Source organism: Microtus pennsylvanicus, chromosome 1 (genome assembly GCF_037038515.1).
Source record: "Microtus pennsylvanicus isolate mMicPen1 chromosome 1, mMicPen1.hap1, whole genome shotgun sequence".
Classification (NCBI taxonomy): Eukaryota; Metazoa; Chordata; class Mammalia; order Rodentia; family Cricetidae; genus Microtus; species Microtus pennsylvanicus.
In genome coordinates, this window is record NC_134579.1 from 219,152,258 (window position 1) to 219,174,359 (window position 22,102).

The 22,102-nt window shown below is 42.8% G+C and overlaps 1 protein-coding gene across 2 annotated transcripts; it reads right to left on the reverse strand.

Annotated features, from left to right (window-relative positions):
• Positions 1–47: 47 nt before the first annotated feature.
• Positions 48–20,037, reverse strand: Phf10 (PHD finger protein 10). 2 transcript variants are annotated; one of them, XM_075951484.1, is made up of 12 exons: positions 19,663–20,037; positions 17,672–17,778; positions 14,578–14,708; positions 13,938–14,015; positions 13,135–13,268; positions 12,891–13,040; positions 12,187–12,296; positions 9,219–9,372; positions 5,347–5,502; positions 1,578–1,686; positions 1,147–1,335; positions 48–226 (listed from the first exon to the last, which is right to left on the reverse strand). In XM_075951484.1, exons 1-12 carry the CDS (start codon positions 19,930–19,932, stop codon positions 141–143), a joined length of 1,674 nt encoding a protein of 557 aa, XP_075807599.1. In that variant the 5' UTR covers positions 19,933–20,037; the 3' UTR covers positions 48–140. The 2 variants fall into 2 exon arrangements, with proteins under 2 accessions (XP_075807599.1, XP_075807588.1); XM_075951473.1 differs by having other exon boundaries at positions 13,938–14,021; positions 19,663–19,878.
• Positions 20,038–22,102: the final 2,065 nt, after the last annotated feature.

Here is a 22,102-nt window from a genome sequence, read left to right on the forward strand (position 1 = left end):
GTTGCTAATGATGAAATAAATCAACTTGAAGATGTTTAAGGTCATAGTTAATTTCAAAAAAAGTTCTTTATTGGCATAAAAATGAAAGTGTAAATAAATTTGCACCAAATATCCCAAACATGAGGGTCAAAAACCTATTTTTAGCCCTCTTTGCTGTTTTTTCCCCTTCTGCCCACTTTCCTGGGTGTTGGGGGAGCTCGCTGACAACAGTCACAAATCCAGCGACCTAGGAGAAAAATTGTTAGTTAATACGGAGTGGAATTTTATTTTTATAGGACTGAGTACAAACCACCTAAACTCATTCCTGAGCTATCTATCCATAGTGATAACTCTGGGACTTTTCAGTGGGGGAGGGAGTGCTGAGCTCCTTAAACAAGGAAGAAAACAAAAACAGCCCTAATCAGTGTAACCAATGCAGGGTAGGATTCAGTGCACGGAGGGCACAAAACAATCATTTGTACCTTTAAAAAGATACATTATAATCCTTCCTAAAATTCAGATACCATCATGCTCTAAAACCTCAGCAGCACATGTCCTAATGGAGAGCCTGCCGATGAGTCTGCCTTCTGGGACCTCTCCTCACTATTCTCATGGTTCTCTCCATGGCACTTTAAAGCCAGCACCTCTACCACACACTTGAGCTGAATTACTACAGAACCTTAAGTGATGGAATTCCAGGAAACTTACAAAGTACTATACAGTGTTAACTATGCAACTAAGTTCTTAAAATTGCACAATTACCTGTATAATATTTCAATAGAATTACTGTGATTTACTATTTGATTCTGTGTCCATCCTAAAATTATCTGGAATTGTCATGCTGCCTCCTTTATAGAAAGATGTATTAGTCTATAAAGGCTTAACAGCCACTTTGTTAAGTTTCTAAATAGATGACCTTTAAAAATAAAAATCAAAGCATTGGAACAAACTGGGTGTTACTTTAGCAATTTTAGTAGAAAACACCAGCTCGTTCTATCCCCAGACAATACTTGCAGACATAACCTAAGCACTATTTCATTTCTTCTTTGGTTGCACTAAGGATGGAAGTCAGGTAGCTGTGATATGGACAATAACAACCTGATCATAATTGGAACACTTATGCAGCCTTAAAAAAAGTGCTGGGAGATCTTCAACACACATCTTTACCTGATGGAATAGCACCAAGGCCCACACAAAAAGTATGATAACCTCTGTCACACACATCACAGAACATCATTTCTTCTTCGTGGTGGGGCTGTCCACATATAATGCATGTCTTACATTCCATACACTGCCATGGGTAGGTCTTAATCATAGAAACAAGCTCCATGGTCATATCCAAGCAAGAAGGGTGGCCTAAATCAAAACCAACATTAATAGCATTTCACAATAAAACTTTTAACTTAATGCATATAAAATATTAGTTCCCAAGATTGGCTGTCATGATTACTATCACCATAAACATCAAAATCAAGGCACAAGACACATGGGTCCATTTGTTGGTTCTTTGGTGGATGCCTGGCTGACAACTATGAACCCTAGTTTCTGAGGCGACACGCAGGGGGAGGTTAGAATCTTAAGGAGACATCTCTACTTACCACTGTTATCACACTGGGAGCAGTGTATAAGTGATTCAGCCTTTCCTTTCTTGTTGGACTCCTTACCCTTCAGACAAATTCCACATAGAGCATTTGGAATGACCTTTGGCTGGAAGGGTAGAAGAGGGCTATAAATTCATGCCAGAAGAACTCACTATGGTTCAAAAGGGATTCTGTTTTTACCTTTACTTTTGGTAATTTGATAATGAGAACCTTATAACTGGAAATAAAACATAAAACCCCCTACCTATGGAAACCTAGGCTGCACCCCATAACATAGCATTAAACTGTGCTGCCTGGATGTAGCTCTGTGCTCCCTGCACACAAAGCATCAGCTATATAAAGACCAGGAAAGGAAAAATGAAATAGGATATCAAATGCCACTAATAAGTGGTAAAGAAAATCCACGTGCCAAATGACCACACATAAAAGCTAAGCCTAAGTTTTAAGCAACTTATATATTCACTTTATTTCAAAGTCTGATATTTTTCCAGAGATACAAGCTGAACCTAAAAAAATCTAAGTTAAAAAAACCAATATTTTAACATTTTAATTGAAAGATTTCTCATTCATCCACTGTTGTACATAAATGTCTTTAGAAATCTGAGTTGTATGCAAATCCTGTTCCATGTCTAAAAAGTTAGGAGAGCAGCATTCGCTTCCCTGTGACACGTCAGGCACAAAAAGTGCTTCCAGACAAGGAAAGTTAGGGTCAAGGAAATAGACAGAGCATATTTTGAGTATTATCTTTCAGATTAAAGACATACACATTATTAGGACTTTAAACATATGTAGGATAAAGAATAAGGGGTTCCCTAAACCTAAAATGGCAGGGAAAGGAAGGGCGTAGGCAAAGAAGGGCTCTCTGAGCATCACAAGCCTGACCTCCACGTGGTACTCACATGGACTACATACAGGTGCGCATCAGTAAATGGTAAAAAGGGGAGGGACAAGGATGATAACAGGGTAATAGTCTAGCAGTCAAATACACTGTTTCTTTTCTAAATTACTGTACCACAGACATCTAAACTCAAACTTTCACAAAGCAGCATCACTGTAAATGCTTCATTGCCACTTGTATATCTTGTCAGACCTAAATAATTTGTTTTTACTTTTAATATTTTCTTGGCAAAAGATGACAGAGGCATTCAAAAACAATTTTTGGGTTATTTATTTTTTAAAAAGTCAACCTTATACATAAATATGATAAAACAATGTCTAAACAATCACAAATGTCTCTACAAAATAATAAATATCATGAAGTTAAACACACATATAAAATGTCCCCAGTGACTACGCTCCATCTCCTCTGTGTATTCTATACCCTGCTCTCCCAGAACTGGCAGCAGCTAGTTACTCTGCTGTTCTTGCTTCATCCTAAGTACATGGTTTCACTGCGTCCAGGAAGTTCAGTTCTAACGCTGCATCTTAACTGCCATACTGTGCAGCAGAACTTTCAACAACCTGCACTAAATGGAAAAGATAAACTTACTGGATACTGAGTTCAGTTAGACACTGGCGTAGTAAGTACTCTCATTTCTTTCACTAAAGTCAGGGAAGAAACTACACAATATTCAATTGTGAAAAGAGAATTCCTCATAGGAGACTCTTTACAAAGCAACTCAAAAAGAATAAAACACAAATCTAGTTATTCACATTCTAGAGCAATTCAAGTACTACAGTCACTAAAATACATGTAATGCCTACAACAAGAGAGACACTAAGAAAATTCAAGGTTTACCTTTAAAATTATACATGTTTTGTTAAACCATTTAAAAAAAAATTTCTTACCCAATAATCTTCATCTTGTTGAAAAGAAAAATATGGGAAAAGACAGAATGGGAGCAGGGAAGAAGGATGAAGAAAGAAGGTGACAGGGAGAGGACAGCACTGCAGGGTTGTCTACGGTGATGCTACAGGTCAGCACCCAGGCTCTAACACGTCAGAGATCCTGCGTCCAGGGCCTCACAGACAGTCTAAAGACAGCACTGAGGGGGAGAGGGAAGGTGCAAAGTCCCTTGAAGACCATGGGGGAGACCCTCTGCCTCTTATGAGACCCTCTGATCTCTTTCAAACAACTGCAACAACCTTTTAGTTTTCTTCACCCGACAGCCCTCGGCATCTCAAATAAAAGGCTCATGTATACTTACTTCTCTTGTTGAAAATAGCAAAATAAGTTGAAACTTTGATGGTAGCACTAACATAGTATAGATTTTAATTATGTGTGTGTAGGCCGGAAGCCTAACAATTATACTTTAATTTCAGGTTAATGTAACCTAAGTAATACTGTCCTACAAGTTAAGGGCAAGCACTAGTCCTCTTAGTAAATCACATACATGATCATGTGTGTTTGTGTGTATCTATGTCTGAGTGTCAGCTTGAAGTACCCTAATTTAGGCACATCTTGGCTCATTAATACTTTTCATAGAGAGGTTAACTTTTAATAATCATGTTCACATTAATATATAATATCTATATATTGACTGTTCCTATCTTTGAAATACCTGAAACATTTTTAGTTACTAAAAATGTTTACAGATTATAAAATGTTTACTTTGCATATGCAGCTCCCTTGAGTACTATTAACTAAGATTAATCTATATGATCCATTCACTAGATCAGTAATGATATGGATAGTTCTTCATTGGTAGCCTGTATTATATGTCTATGTCAATATTTTCTATTTTATAATGCATGATCAAACAGCTTCCTCAGCCCTGGGAGCTCTAAGACAGTGACACATACTGGCCCCTGCAGGCTGTTTCTAAAATGTCATCTTTGGAGTTTGTTTGGTTTCAATTATTAAGCAGTAACTGAAATCTTTAGTTTACAAAGCATAGATAAGCTATACATGTATAAAAAAAATACAATCTGCTGGCCATACACAAAAGCATGTGGCATTTCTAATAGCTCATGGAACATTATATTAATGATGTACACTCAGCAAGTGTTCCAGTGAGGCTGAGGAAAATGGCTCACAGCTCACTTCTGCTTGTTTTCTGTGCCACGTGCTATGGTTCCAATGCTAACACGTACAGTCCAGCACACCAGGACCAGAACTGTAAGCTGGGCAGCGCCATCCACGTCATACAGCTGACCACTAAGTCCATTCCTCCTACGCTCACACCCTCTGCACCACTAGAGCTGCTCCCCTCACCCAACCTTCTGAAGGAGAGGTAGACAAAAACACTAAAAACACCAGAGCTTCTGGTCCTCCAGGACCTTACTCAGAATAATCAGATCCTTGTCGACCATGGTACCCCACTATCTGCCAGAGGTTCCACAAAAGCATGATGTAAGCAACAGGCTTCATGGTTGTCTATCCCAAACTTGGCAGATTTGGCAACTGGACCAACAGTCCTTAGAGAAACCCCAGATCTTCTCAGTGAAGGCACTACAGAAACACCACCTGATGAGCCCCACTCCTACTTCACAGCTCACCAAGCTTAGCTTTACCACCTGCTCAGATAGCTAACATTCTAGACAATTATGCCCTGTCCTCAAAAAAAAAAAAAAAAATCAGGTTCTGCCTTGAAACAATGCTTTAAAAACTCATATCCGCCTGGCTATTACTAAAAGGGATGAAGACCCATAATTTGTTTATATGCAGGAAACAGAAGCCATACCATGGCCGAAAGTGACAAGAAAGCCACCAGGGAAGGAAAGCAGTGGGCAGGTGCGCAGCACAGGGACGGAGCGAGCTCAACGAGCTCAGCTCCTCAGCTCAGAGCTAACGGAAGAGGCTGAGTCAGGGGCTTTTTTCTTCTACCTTGTACCCAGGAACTGACTTGGACAGTACAGAGCGTTTGGAGCCATCTTTTCTTGGAGTGGCCACTTTGTCTTTTGATTTCTGTCTTCCCTGGAAGGCGTCCTCCTGGCTGTCAGGGGGGCTGTCCCCTTCAGACACATTGCCTGAGGAGCTGTCCTGTAGCAAAACAAGTAAAAACAAAGGTTCCTTGGAATTAAGACCAACTTGAGTCTCAGGTTTTTGTTTTGTTTGTTTCAAAACAGGGTTTCACTGTGTAGTTCTGGCTGTCCTGGTACTCACTCTGTAGACCAGGCTGGCCTCGAACTCGCCTGTCTCGCCTCCTGTGCCGGATGGGATTAGAGGTGTGGGCCACCACCACCCACCAAGTCTCAATTGTTTAAGAAAACATTGAAGTTTTAAAAAGTTTTATCCAATGAAAATTATAAAGATGGTTCTAAGAAATTTATTTCTAATAGAGTTTTTTAAAGGCCACGTTATTTCTATTAGCAAATATCCTGGTCAACTCTGTTTTCTGATTTAAGTCAGCACAAATGGACTTACTGACTTCACTACTGTATTACACAAATGGACTTACTGACTTCACTACTATATTATACACAAATGGACTTACTGACTTCACTACTATATTATACACAAATGGACTTACTGACTTCACTACTATATTATACACAAATGGACTTACTGACTTCACTACTATATTATACACAAATGGACTTACTGACTTCACTACTGTATTATACACAAATGGACTTACTGACTTCACTACTATATTATACACAAATGGACTTACTGACTTCACTACTGTATTATACACAAATGGACTTACTGACTTCACTACTGTATTATACACAAATGGACTTACTGACTTCACTACTATATTATACACAAATGGACTTACTGACTTCACTACTATATTACACACAAATGGACTTACTGACTTCACTACTGTATTATACACAAATGGACTTACTGACTTCACTACTGTATTACACAAATGGACTTACTGACTTCACTACTATATTATACACAAATGGACTTACTGACCTCACTACTGTATTACACAAATGGACTTACTGACTTCACTACTATATTATACACAAATGGACTTACTGACTTCACTACTGTATTACACAAATGGACTTACTGACTTCACTACTGTATTATACACAAATGGACTTACTGACTTCACTACTGTATTACACAAATGGACTTACTGACTTCACTACTATATTATACACAAATGGACTTACTGACTTCACTACTGTATTACACAAATGGACTTACTGACTTCACTACTGTATTATACACAAATGGACTTACTGACTTCACTACTGTATTACACAAATGGACTTACTGACTTCACTACTGTATTACACAAATGGACTTACTGACTTCACTACTGTATTATACACAAATGGACTTACTGACTTCACTACTGTATTATACACAAATGGACTTACTGACTTCACTACTGTATTACACAAATGGACTTACTGACTTCACTACTATATTATACACAAATGGACTTACTGACTTCACTACTATATTATACACAAATGGACTTACTGAATTCACTACTGTATTATACACAAATGGACTTACTGACTTCACTACTATATTATACACAAATGGACTTACTGACTTCACTACTGTATTACACAAATGGACTTACTGACTTCACTACTATATTATACACAAATGGACTTACTGACTTCACTACTATATTATACACAAATGGACTTACTGACTTCACTACTGTATTATACACAAATGGACTTACTGACTTCACTACTGTATTACACAAATGGACTTACTGACTTCACTACTGTATTACACAAATGGACTTACTGACTTCACTACTATATTATACACAAATGGACTTACTGACTTCACTACTGTATTTTACACAAATGGACTTACTGACTTCACTACTGTATTACACAAATGGACTTACTGACTTCACTACTATATTATACACAAATGGACTTACTGACTTCACTACTGTATTATACACAAATGGACTTACTGACTTCACTACTGTATTATACACAAATGGACTTACTGACTTCACTACTGTATTATACACAAATGGACTTACTGACTTCACTACTGTATTACACAAATGGACTTACTGACTTCACTACTGTATTATACACAAATGGACTTACTGACTTCACTACTATATTATACACAAATGGACTTACTGACTTCACTACTGTATTACACAAATGGACTTACTGACTTCACTACTGTATTACACAAATGGACTTACTGACTTCACTACTGTATTACACAAATGGACTTACTGACTTCACTACTGTATTACACAAATGGACTTACTGACTTCACTACTGTATTATACACAAATGGACTTACTGACTTCACTACTGTATTACACAAATGGACTTACTGACTTCACTACTACATTACACAGCTTCAGTGTTTTTCATGCCACAGGATGCACTGTGTGTTTATATTTATAAATACTTCTCCTCTGAGTGACAGAAGTCACTATCAAAGTCCTTCAGATACATAACCATGTTCATCCTGTAAAGATGCAAGGCCATGTCCCTACCTACAATAGTATGACATATTTTATTTGTTCCAAGGATAAGGCCTCATTATCAGTTCATTTAATTCATTTTATAATTTAAAGTTTTATACCAACTTTATATTCACATATAAATGTGAAAACTGAAGGGAAAAATCAAGCTGCCATAACCACCTGATAAATTCCCCGCAATGGCTGAGCACGTGCTGACGTCTCCTCTCTGGCTTCTCCGTGCACTTAGGTTCTGCAGAAGCCCAGGCTCTCACGCATACCCTAGATCCTCAGAATGTGTTTTCATCCTGACAGTAATCCACAAAAGTGTGCGCACATGTGATCATGCTGGATGCAGCCGTGTGCACAGCATCACATACAGACTGCGCATGTGAGTCACACATGTGCTAATGTGCTTTTGTCTTGTTGGTAAAGTACTACATGCATTGTCTCATATTCTTTGAACTGCATTTCTTTTGTGTAAATGTATCACCACTGTAGATAAAATTTATTTCTAATTTCTATAACACTAAAATCAACTCTTTTTTTTCTCTATTTTCAAATTTTGCTCGTATCTAATGAAGTCCTTAGAATCAATTGTTAGCAAATTTCCAGGTCAAAATCTGTGGGAAAAAAAAATCTGGTTATACTGTCAAAATGCTTCCTCAAATATGAGATTAATTTACATTCCTCAGAACGGTGTGATAAAACTGGGTTTGTCATTCCTAACTTCCACAGTTCCTTTCCAGGACAGGACTTGGATAAGACCTTGTTTCACATACTACACAGGATTGAGTGTGTGTCAGAAGCTGTCATAGACAAACACAATGCTCAATGCTGGCACATATTTGGGCTGGCTGCCATGTGGACAGAGTCATAGCCCCGACTCGCCTCAGGGCAAAAGAAGGCATGGAGAAAAACAAAATACACAATACAACATTTTAGTAAGCTAATGTTTTCCTACGGAAGCCTCAGGAAGCAAAAGGAGCAATGTGCTGGCCCAGCCCAAGAAACACACATTTCTCTACGGCAGAAGATCAGAATATTTTGTTCAGTATTTTAATCTACATAAGCAGCAAGATGGATATAAGAATATTAATGTTCTATAAAACTGCCTACCTTGATCAAAATAGAAGGTTTTCAATACAAAACATGCCTAAAAGAGCAATGCTCAACCTGCTTATGTCAACAAACAGTAAACATTCATGGTGAAAACGTAGAAATACACGCACTTGTCCTGTTCAAAACAGTACGGTAAGAGAGTCCAACCTAACATCCAGGAACGCAGTCACAAGTTATCAAAGGACACCTGCCAAGGTCACAGTCCTACCGAGGTGCCTTTATTCTTCCGCTTCTCATCCCCTCGACCATCTTCGCCATCATCTGAATCACCGTCACTATCTAGTGCCGGGAGCTCTGGGTCCAGGGGCGGCTCATACAGGGCTGTGTTTAATGGCAAATACCGGAGCTCATCTGGTGAGTACCTAAATTTAGAAAGATCGCTTTCATTCTTCCTTTAATGTTAAATAAGAAAAAAAAAAACACCACCCTTTAAGCTGTGAAATTAACCTTAAGCTTCTCACTTACAAATACCTGTCAAAAATGCAGAGGGAGAATGTTTTCATTTTGGTCATCAGGTGGGGATAAGTAGTAAATTGTAGAAATCTGCACGTTTTCCCAACCAATCGTGCAGCTGATCCTATCTAAATGTACTGTCTTTCCCTTTACCCTCAAAACAAGAAAAGGTAATAAATAATGAATGTCTAACATGTCAACAGGCAGGGGTGACCCGGACAGCCCCGTCACCTCTCAGTCGTGTTCCCACACCCTGCCCGAGCGGGGCCGTGTCTGCTCTGCATCCTTACACTCAGTTCCATCAAGTGCACAACATTTACAGGTCTCCTAGTCTGGTACCACACAGCCCTCCTGGCCTCAAGAGAGCTAGCTACTTCACCACGACAGAACCAAGAGAGTGGCAGAACACCACCAGATTTTTAGTAACTTCCAGATTAAAAAGAAAAAAATTTCAGTTAAAATTTTGCACAGTTTAGACTATGGAACGGCAAGTCCAGTCCATGCTCTGCAGAACACCGAGGTCATCTGCTGGAACAACAGGAAATGAGTGTCTTTGAGGAGGGCGTGCCCATGCCTGCCTGCACCCGCTCTCTCCTCTTATTCCTGTCCAGTCTATTACACATCCCGCTCTCTCCTCTTATTCCTGTCCAGTCTATTACACATCCCGCTCTCTCCTCTTATTCCTGTCCAGTCTATTACACATCCCGCTCTGCTCTCTTATTCCTGTCCAGTCTATTACACATCCCGCTCTCTCCTCTTATTCCTGTCCAGTCTATTACACATCCCGCTCTCTCCTCTTATTCCTGTCCAGTCTATTACACATCCCGCTCTGCTCTCTTATTCCTGTCCAGTCTATTACACATCCCGCTCTCTCCTCTTATTCCTGTCCAGTCTATTACACATCCCGCTCTGCTCTCTTATTCCTGTCCAGTCTATTACACATCCCGCTCTCTCCTCTTATTCCTGTCCAGTCTATTACACATCCCGCTCTCTCCTCTTATTCCTGTCCAGTCTATTACACATCCCGCTCTGCTCTCTTATTCCTGTCCAGTCTATTACACATCCCGCTCTCTCCTCTTATTCCTGTCCAGTCTATTACACATCCCGCTCTCTCCTCTTATTCCTGTCCAGTCTATTACACATCCCGCTCTGCTCTCTTATTCCTGTCCAGTCTATTACACATCCCGCTCTCTCCTCTTATTCCTGTCCAGTCTATTACACATCCCGCTCTACCCTCTTATTCCTGTCCAGTCTATTACACATCCCGCTCTGCTCTCTTATTCCTGTCCAGTCTATTACACATCCCGCTCTACCCTCTTATTCCTGTCCAGTCTATTACACATCCCGCTCTGCTCTCTTATTCCTGTCCAGTCTATTACACATCCCGCTCTACCCTCTTATTCCTGTCCAGTCTATTACACATCCCGCTCTGCTCTCTTATTCCTGTCCAGTCTATTACACATCCCGCTCTACCCTCTTATTCCTGTCCAGTCTATTACACATCCCGCTCTACCCTCTTATTCCTGTCCAGTCTATTACACATCCCGCTCTCTCCTCTTATTCCTGTCCAGTCTATTACACATCCCGCTCTCTCCTCTTATTCCTGTCCAGTCTATTACACATCCCGCTCTCTCCTCTTATTCCTGTCCAGTCTATTACACATCCCGCTCTGCTCTCTTATTCCTGTCCAGTCTATTACACATCCCGCTCTACCCTCTTATTCCTGTCCAGTCTATTACACATCCCGCTCTCTCCTCTTATTCCTGTCCAGTCTATTACACATCCCGCTCTCTCCTCTTATTCCTGTCCAGTCTATTACACATCCCGCTCTCTCCTCTTATTCCTGTCCAGTCTATTACACATCCCGCTCTGCTCTCTTATTCCTGTCCAGTCTATTACACATCCCGCTCTGCTCTCTTATTCCTGTCCAGTCTATTACACATCCCGCTCTGCTCTCTTATTCCTGTCCAGTCTATTACACATCCCGCTCTGCTCTCTTATTCCTGTCCAGTCTATTACACATCCCGCTCTCTCCTCTTATTCCTGTCCAGTCTATTACACATCCCGCTCTACCCTCTTATTCCTGTCCAGTCTATTACACATCCCGCTCTGCTCTCTTATTCCTGTCCAGTCTATTACACATCCCGCTCTCTCCTCTTATTCCTGTCCAGTCTATTACACATCCCGCTCTGCTCTCTTATTCCTGTCCAGTCTATTACACATCCCGCTCTCTCCTCTTATTCCTGTCCAGTCTATTACACATCCCGCTCTGCTCTCTTATTCCTGTCCAGTCTATTACACATCCCGCTCTGCTCTCTTATTCCTGTCCAGTCTATTACACATCCCGCTCTCTCCTCTTATTCCTGTCCAGTCTATTACACATCCCCCTCTGCCCCACATTTTGTGAGCACCACTTCAGTGTGGACTGGAGAGGAATCTGAAGCTGAACCTACCTGAGGCTCTGATTTCAAAAGCTTCCCAATAATACCAAACTACTGGGCTACATGCCATACTCTGAGTACCAAGAAGCTACAGGAACTTAGGTACTTGTCTGTGACAAATCCAGTCAGGGCAGGAAGAGCCATGGGCACTCCAGACTTCATCAGCAGGTCTTCCATTTCAGATAGAATGGTGTTCTTTACACAGAACCCAAGATAAATGCAGACACAAATCCTACACATTTAGGAGGCTCTGAAAGCAAATGTAACTGAAGTACTGAATACCTCTTATAGTACTCCTGGAACTGTCCGGGGATGAGCGCCACTGGGTAAGAACTGACTTTTGTCCGCTCTGTGGGCAGCACTTTGTACTTTCCTTGAGGCACTTGGATAACCTGTGTTAACATCGGGAAACATAAAAACTGATCCCAACCTGGGAGCCATGTGTTCATTACATCTATGTCCCGATCCCACAGACGAGCTAGCAATTTAAGTGACACCTAACAGCCACCTCAGGGATGCTGGGCTTTCTGGCTGTCACACACCAAGCACACAGACTCTGAGGAAAGGTGCTATGTCGGCTCACCACACTCTTTCACAGAGTTGGAAACCTCTCTATAACTCAACTGCTCATTTCATGAATTGTGGGGATACTGGTCTAACGTCACAGGGCTCCCATCAAAACCAGAGACAAGCACAGTTTGCTGCTCTACCACTCTTGGGACACAGGAATTAGGATACATAGCTACTGTTAGTCTTGCTCAGTAAATTCTCAATCATAACGCAAAGAGATTTCAGGCAGGAGGGAGGGAAAGAGGGCAGGCAAATAGCATTACTCAATACATCATTAAAAATGGTGTCTTAACTTCTGTGAGAAAAGAAACTCAGCTAGCACCATAATAATAAATGATAATAATCATAAAGAAGTGAAGACCACTCTGCAGTAACAACCAAAAAGCCCCAGGTGTGACTGAACTGGGTCACCCTACATGCGTCTGTAAGTCAAAATACGCTCTTCTCTCTTCCATGCGTTCCCGGTTTAAGTTGCTGTTGAATTCAGCTGCTTTCTTGGCAGCTTTCTTAATGTACTCAGGCACTTTGCTGGCTTCGACTTTCTGAGTATTCTGTTGTTGCATTTGCTGAAGGAAAAACATTACAGTTAGAATCATAATTTTATAAAAATATTGTTTCCCCACCCCCTAAAACAGATGTCAGTGACCTCAAATCACTTACAGAATACTCTTTATAATGGTCTGTAATTCTCTGACGTTCCTTTTCTTGTAGAATAACAGAATATTCAGCATGTTTAGCTGGATATTCTTTAATCATTAGATCAATTACTTCATCACTGCGCAATGCTGTTAAACCTATTTTAGAACACCCCCCAAAAAGTAAAGAAAATCTTTTAAGGACAAGTCGACACAGGTACTGTTTCAAAACTGTTTCTCTTTCAAACTATCCTACATTTAAAAAAAAAATACAATCACCAGAGAAAAATTACTCTTTATATAAAGTCAAGCAATCAAACTAAAGGTTACCTTGTAAAGACAAAGAAATCAATTTTTCAACCAAATTGGGTATCTTTTAAATTTTATGTAAATTATAAGAATATACTTAGAAATAATTGTGAAATAATGATATAATTATAATGTATAAAAATGGTATAATTCACTAATACAAGGATATATAAAGTAATTATTTCTCAATATATATTTCCTAGTCTCCAAATCTGTATCAGAAATACAGTCATTCACACTCGCAGTCTACAAAGCTATGTAACTTTCACAACATGCAGCATCAGATTCTGCCCACTGCTGTGATGAATTTAACACTGAAAATTTAACAAAAGATTCGTCTTTTAAAAAGTAAGGATCTACGGGTTCAATTCCCAGCACTACAGAAAGATAAAGGTCTACACTTAGGTACAAACCTAAGTTGTATTCATGTCAACAACTTAGCATTTAAATACTCTATTTTGTTAACTTTGCAAACACTTTAGGTCGATGCCCAGCACAAAGGACACACCAGCTGATTACCTAGTGTACACTGTGTCTCCGTAATGACGTTTAATTCTCTCAGGTAGAGTTTCTCCTTGTGAGATAAATCTCGTCGCTCTAAATCTCCAAAATCAGAACAAAAGGAATGTTAAAAACTAAAACTATACATCTAAAAACTTTTAAAAATTTAAAAAACTATTTAAAAATACATTTCTTACTGCATATTCTAAGTATCATTAATATTGAGGTAACCACACCAAAAAATTCTTACAATTATAGAAATAAACATTGGAAAACTAAAACTAAAATAATCCCAAGTATGCATTTAATCACACATGTCTCCCTACAATCCAGGTATGGCTTAGAGCTAACTAGCCTTGAGGTCACAACAGTAACAATCAAAAACCTTGGCTATAAAATGATTTTTTTTTTCCAAAACTAACCTCAAGTATTTAGGTATGGTGGCACACACCTCTAATCTCAGTACTTATTCTGCCCTTAACTTGGTGGAACTAAATACATACTATAGAGTCTGAGCTGCTGAGTGCTATGAAAATTAAATTCAGCAAGTGTACTTGCTTTTTAGGTATATAAAACAAATCATACTCAAGACTGGAATGAATGCCCTGTCTTGTCAGAAGTCAGATGTCATCCATCATACACACCAAGCCTGAAGTACCTGGATATTTCCGCTTGAAGGAGGTCACACCCAGATATTCGCTGACTTGCTCCTGAAGCATATAGTACTCTCCTGTCTCATCAGGTGGCCATTTGTACTCTATTAAGTTTTCTGCTGGGTAGTAACTAAAGCTGAGACAGAAACACATATTATGCCTTACGTGTGGCACTTATTATATTTTAATCATATTTATAATTCAAATTATTTTCAAAACAATTTGAAGGATTGAAATTTATTTTTATTACTGCTACACTTATCAAGAAAATTACAAAATTATTAAAAATAATGATACAAAACTTCACATAAAAAAGTTCGCTGAAAGTGGCAATTTCTATTCACGCCAAGAACCTGAGGCTAGAAAGAAGGCGCAGTTGTTAAGAGCACTCGCGGCTCTTGCCGAAGACAAGGTCCAGTTCCCAGTCGCACGTCAGGCAGCTCACAGCCACCTAGGACTCCAACTCCCGGAGAACTGTGTGATCATCTGGTCTCTGCAGGTACACACACGTGCATGCACACATAAAGACACATCAATAAGAACACAGACTCCTAACATGTGTGTGCATGCACACATCAATAAGGACACAGACTCCTAACACGTGTGCATGCACACATCAATAAGAACACAGACTCCTAACACGTGTGCATGCACACATCAATAAGGACACAAGACTCCTAACACGTGTGCATGCACACATCAATAAGAACACAGACTCCTAACATGTGTGCATGCACACATCAATAAGGACACAAGACTCCTAACACGTGTGCATGCACACATCAATAAGAACACAGACTCCTAACATGTGTGCATGCACACATCAATAAGGACACAGACTCCTAACACGTGTGCATGCACACATCAATAAGAACACAGACTCCTAACATGTGTGCATGCACACATCAATAAGGACACGAGACTCCTTACCTCTAGGCTGGCCAAACCCTAACTTCTAGAGACCAAAGCACGGCAGCAACACCTCCCTAGTCTTTTTATTTTATATTCACCACAATTACTTCATGCATATGAGGTACAACTTAGAAACTTCTGATCCCTGTCTATTGCTGAATAAGTCACAAACAACTGAGAAAACAGAATCCCAAGGACCTCTTTCTCAGTGAGCTGAACAATAAGCTATAATTCCTTTCTTATGCTCTACAAACCCAGAAGCAAAAACCAGACCTCTTTTGAAAGTTCCAGTTCACTGCATAAAACTGCGATCCTGAATCTCAAAGGGCACAGCGACTGCCTCCATCTAGATCCCCAACTTCTATATGAGAGGCAGAAGTGCAACAGTGTTTTATTGCATTTATTCTTGTTTTTAAGATTTATTTATTATATAAAGTCTTCTCCATTTATGCCTGCAGGCCAGAAGAGGACACCATATCTCATTACAGATGGTTGTGAGCCACCATGTGGGTGCTGGGAATTAACTCGGGTCCTCCGGAAGAGGAGCCATTGCTCTTGACCTTTGAGCCATCTCTCCAGCTCCTGCATTTATTCATTTAAAAAAACAGCTTTCCATTTCTTTTTTGCTGTTATGGGACTTCTCTATGTATTCTGCACATTAATCCCTTTACGTGGCTTGTAAGTTTGTTTTCTGGCATCCTATGCCCCTTTTCCCCCTACAGTTGACAATGTCTATTTCCCTTTTTAGATTTTGATGCTTTGTCTGTTATGTATCTTTTGTTTTTATCATTATCTCTAATATCTTGCTAACTCGGGGTTTTCTGGGAAGTTTTTATATTTAGGAATGATTCCTTCTGAGCTACTTTTCGCTTGTGAACATGACAGGAGATAAGGCTCCTTTCTGTAACTATTTAGTGTTTCTATTGTTTCCTAGCACCAGGTTTGGCAACAGGATGCCATGGTGCGTGCCTTTAATCTCAGCACTCTGACCTTGAGGCCAGCCTCCTCTGTGTAGTGAATTCCAGGACAGCCAGAGCTACCTAGTAAGACCCTGTCTTGAAAAAAAAAAAAAAAGAAGAAGAAGAAGAGGAGGAGGAGGAGGAGGAGGAGAAAAAGGAAACAAAGAAAGAAAACAGATGTTTCTCCAAAATACAAATCAAATAATCAAAAAGAACCTAAGAAGATATTCAACAAATATTCTAGCCATAACATAGATAACATCAAACAAGCAAAAACCACAAATAATGTTGCAAGGTTATGAAAAAATCAGAAATTTTGTGTATTGTTGGTGGGAATACAGAATGGAGAAACTGCTGTGGGAATGTATGGAGAGTCCTCAAAAATACAAAATTACCACATGATAACAACTTCCTACTACTAGCTAGACACCAAGCTGTTGAAAACAGATTCTGAATGCCACTGTGCATTGATTACCCCAGCCTACGGTGAATAAATAAAATGTAGTGATAAACATCAGGGAATACCGTTCAGACTTAAGGACATGCTGACATCAACTCCAACACTGATGACCCGTGAAGACATTATGCTAAAGATAAGCCAGATACCACAGGGCAAGTACCGTCTGGCTCACTCTTGGGAGCAGGAAGCTAGAGGGGAAAAACAGGAGGTACGGACGGTTGCGCCCTCTGAGTCCCTGGAGTTTTGGAGAGGGATGACTGTGCAGCCGTACAATGTTGTGAACGGAATCAACACCACTGAACTATGCACTTGAACAGTGTTACAATGCTGAGCATCATGGACGAATTTACCATCACTTTTTAAACAGTTCTCAGGAACAAGATCTACTTTGGTGTTACATGACTTTTTTTCTTAAGGTTTGGAGCTTTTTATTTTTTGCTTTGTGTATGTATGTGTGTATGAGTGAGTGTGTGTGTGTGTGTGTGTGTGTGAGAGAGAGAGAGAGAGAGAGAGAGAGAGAGAGAGAGAGAGAGAGAGAGAGAATGTGTGTGTGTGCACGCATGTGCACACTCATCTGTTCGGGCCAGAATGGGGTATCAGATCCTCTGGAGCCCACAGGCCACTGTGAGCAGCCATGTGGACACCCGTAAACAAACTCTAGCCCTCTGAAAGGGGATCAAGCACCCCTAACTGCTGAACCATCTCTGTAGCCCATAAATATAACTTTTAACAATTGCTCCTGATGCCTGGGGGTGGCAAGGGCAGTACCTGAGATCCTGACTTGAAGTCTCACAACTTCTGGAGCTGTCTCCTGAGCCCATTCGCCTCCTTTTAGATGGATGGGTCCCATCATTTGAATTATCTTCATTATCATCCTGTACATTGAAACAAGTTAAAAAATAATTAATAGAAAAATAAAAGAACGAGTTAAAAAACAAATGATCCTTTCAGTTCTCCTAAGACTCAACAAGAGAAAGCATATTTCTAATTAGTGTCTTTAGAAAACTTAATTTCCTACAATAATTAAAAAGACAAAGACTTTGTTGTAAGCAAGAAATGGAATAAAACTAAAAGCTGACCTTCAATTCAAACAAAATAAAAATTTCAACTACAATTTTTAAAATATATTCTGCTTGTACTTTCTTACCAACTGGGTCGGTGTACACCCCTCTAAAATGAAAGCAAGCCTTCCTATTTGAGCTGGGAAAAAAACATATCAACAAATTCTACAGCATCCTCCGACTTACTGATCCACAGGAGGATATTCTAACTACTACTCTGGATACACAGGACTGAACACGGGCTACCAAGTCTAATTCCTAACTCCCATCCATCTAAAAGGAGGCGAATGGGCTCCAGAGCCGGCTGGAGAAGTTGTAAGACGTCAAGATCACAGGTACAGCTACCGAGGTTCCGCCTACCTGTGCTGGAGTTCTCTTTCTTACACTGTAGAAATTCAGCACATTGTGATACGCTCATCTATGATATATCTTGTTCGGCTATTTCATTAAGGGGATGAGTAATCAAATGGTTTTAAAACAATTTATTTACATATTACTTGAGGCTTAAAGTCCTATTTTCTTAAGGTAATGTAGTTCCTAACATTGCTACTCTTACTATATATTAAATAAAAACCTGAGAGAGAGAGAGAGAGAGAGAGAGAGAGAGAGAGAGAGAGAGAGAGAGAGAGAGAGAGAGAATGAGAATAAAGAGGCAGCACAGGTCAGCATGCCAAGGTGTCTTACTGGAAACTGCCCTTCACCAGCTGTGTGGTAATGCTTGCTGCAAGCTTCTCCTAGTCTGCAAAGTTAAGTGGCTGATGCAAGGATCAGAATTAAGTAAAACGTGGATGGCACCAGGAGCAAGGGTTAGCACATAACTGTCTGATATATAGTAAGTAGCTTTATGATTACTGGTCAGTCTTTACATTTCGTCTTAGCACCTAGGAACTTACTAAAATTATTTTCCAAATAGAAGAACACAGAAATAATTCTCCTTTTCAGTCATGAACACTGAAGTCAATTAAACAGACTGACTATTCCCCTTAGGACTAACAATCAAGTAGAGTTGGAAAAGAATATTTTTTCTTAAAATTTATCTTTTTATAGTATTCGTATTTCATACTTTAGACAGTTCATTTTAAGCAGTGGAGTACCTATTTTATGTGTGAACATCTTAAGCACACTTTTTATATGCCAACAATTTCCTTTAGTTAAAAACAACGATTCATTTGGAAATAAACAAAAACGGAAGTTGACACTGAGAAGTTTAAAAGCAAACGGTGGGAACTGCGAGGTCTACTTTCGTTACGGGTCCTCTCAGCGGCACGACCGAGGCTCGGGCCGGGCTACCGGAGAGGGGCACCGACAAGCAGCCGGGGGCCCAGTGGAAAGGGACGGGGCACGTGGCTCCGGCCCCGGACAGAGGTCCTCGCCACCGCGGCTGGCTGAGTCCGCCACCTCGGGACACCGAGCGCGGGTCCCGCCCCGCGTCGTCCCGACCGAGCTCCGCGAAGGCCGCAACTTTTCCGAGTGTCCCAGGCTGCGGGCGGGCGAGCCGCCCGGGCGCCCCGGCTTCGCCACAATCCCCGTCTTCTCCGGCCCCCGCTATTCCCGGACAACTTCTCACCCCGCCGGCCGCCCCTAGGTCAGCGCCCACCGTGCGCCGCACTTGTTGCTCCCCGACCCTCCGCTCCCCAGCCGGGCCCGGCCCGGCCAGGCCCGGCCCACCGCCGCCGTTGGGCAGCGCGTTCCGCTCACCTTCGGGGACTGCGCTCCGGGGGAGGCCGGGTCGCTGTCGCACCGCCGCGGGGACAGCGCCGCCCCGGGCCCGGCCGCTGCCATCAGCCCCAGCGCCCCGCGCCGCCGCCGGCGCCGCCGCCGCCGCTTAGTTCCGGCCGCCGCCGCTGCCGCCGCTGCCGCCGCCGTCGCGCGGGCCGCCCGGCGCCCCGGCCCCGCCCCCTCCGCCCGCCCGCCCGGGGGCCGGCCCCTGCCGCCGCGCGCCCCGCGGCCCGCCAGCGCCACCGCCATGGCCGCCAGCGCGCCGCCCGCCGAGCCCCGCACGCCGCTCACGTCAGCCGGCCGCAGCTGCGCGTCCGCCGGCCTCCGCAAGGCCCGCCACCCGGCCGCCCTCGCCCGGCGCGCCGCGCCCGGCCCGAGCCCCGCTGGCCCGCCGCAGCCCCTGCCCCGCCCGGCTTCCCGGCTTCCCGGCCGCCCGGCGAGCTCGCCGCCACCCCTTCCCTGCGCCCCCGGCCCGGCCCTCCGCGTCAGCCGCGGCTCCGCGCCGCCCCGCCCCGCCGCGGTCCCGCCCCCTCCCCTCCTCCGCCGCGCGTCAGCTGGGGGTCCCCAGCCCGCGGCGCCTTCCCCTTCCCCACCTGGGTCCCCAGCTCCTCCCCTCCAAGAGGAGCCCCCGCCACGTGGTGTCCTCCTACCCCCGCAGCCTGGTCCCCAGCCCCTCCCCTCAGTCGGGGGTCCGCGTACCCGGGGGGACTCTTCCCTCCTCCTCCAGGGTCCATGCTCCCTCCTATAAAGGCAGCAAGGGTCTCCCCACTCGGCTTCCCCGTCTCCGCAGCCAGGAGGGTCAGCCCCGCCTCCTCCCCCGTTGGAACCCTCTCTCCAGCAGCGCCCTTTCCCCACCCTATATCCTTCCCACCCCTCCACCCCACCTCTCCACCTCTCTGCACGCCCCAGGGTCCCCAAGCGCCCCTGGCTCCTTTGTTTTACATCTGCCTCGGCTGCGACCTTGGCACGGTGGCCGTCGTGGCCTCTGGAAAAGTCAGAGTGGCTCTCTAGCTGACCCGCACAGCCAAGACCATAGGATGAGACTGGCAGGGCCGTAAGCACCTGAAGGACACAGGACTGGGAGGGCCTGGAAATGGAAGCCCTGGTTTTTGGATAGGATTTCTAATTTAGCTCTTGGACTTCGCCATGACATCTGAAAGTCGGACTCTGCCATTGAAAGGAGCACGGGAGGCCAAGTCCAGAGGACAAAGGAGGGGCAGAGATCCCCAACCCCTCCACTCCCCACCCGCCTCCAAAACAGTACAGGACCAGATGTACCTGCAAGGTGATGGTGATCTAGCAGGAGTTCCCTTTCATCCCCAGGGCGGTTCACAGCACTCCAGAATCTGCCAGACCTCATGGGTGGCTCCTAGCTCCTGATAACACCGACACCTTTCTCCCCACCTGAATTATGCAGTGTGTCCAGACGAAAGATGAAGTCCACAAATCCAGACTCGGCCTGCACTTACAGAGTGAAGGGTGTGCTGTAGATCAGGATGTCTGCCTACAGATCAGCAGCTTCAAGCTGAAGCAACAACACACAAGCACACTGAACCTAAGGTCAGCTTAGGTGGGAGAGGGCTTACTTACAACTAAAAACACGATTTTAATGTTATAAAACTTGAAAGACAGACAAATACAGGTAGATGTAACATGGAGATTGGATTTGTCTGTTGTGATTAAAAACTCTGACAAAGCAATCATGGGAGAACGGGTTTCTCTGGCTCAGCTCAGCAGGCACATCACACCCAACCTGGTGCAGAGAGAAGCATGGCTGCTGCACTCAGCTCGCTTTTGCTTTCTGTGTGGTCCTGGATCCTACCCCAGGGTATGGTGCTGCCCACAGTGGCGCTGTCTCCCCCAAAGCATATCCAGAGACTAGCCTATCCTAGTCCAATCTAGATGAAACAGGAAGTGTGTTCAGGTTGAGAACAGGGCAAATGAAACAGGAGTTAGGAGACAATGTGACCTATAGAGAAGACACGGATTGAGAATTAAGACTTTGGTTAAGATCTCAGCACTGTTATTAACTGTGTGACTGGAGGAAAATTTAATCCCTCTGGCCCTATCTGAAAGTGAATAATGATGGTGCCCAACTGCCTGCATCCATGAACTCAGCCCCCAGACAGTGGCAGTACAGCAGAAACCTTATGAGGCCAGTAAAATATGTAACTATATGTAATATGTAACTATAGGTTAGAAAAAGGCCCAATCTAGAGGCACCTGACTTTTGGCAATAAGATGGAGGGGGGACTTTCAAGTATTGGAAGCCTTGAGAAGCATTTCAGAAAGAGTGGTCAGTTTAGCAATTGGGGAATAATCAGCTATCTTGAATTTTTGATGAAATTCTGGTAGAGTGGTGGTTTCCGAGACCAGGTTGAAGTGAATGAAAGAAAGTTATAGGAAGACTAGGAATTGG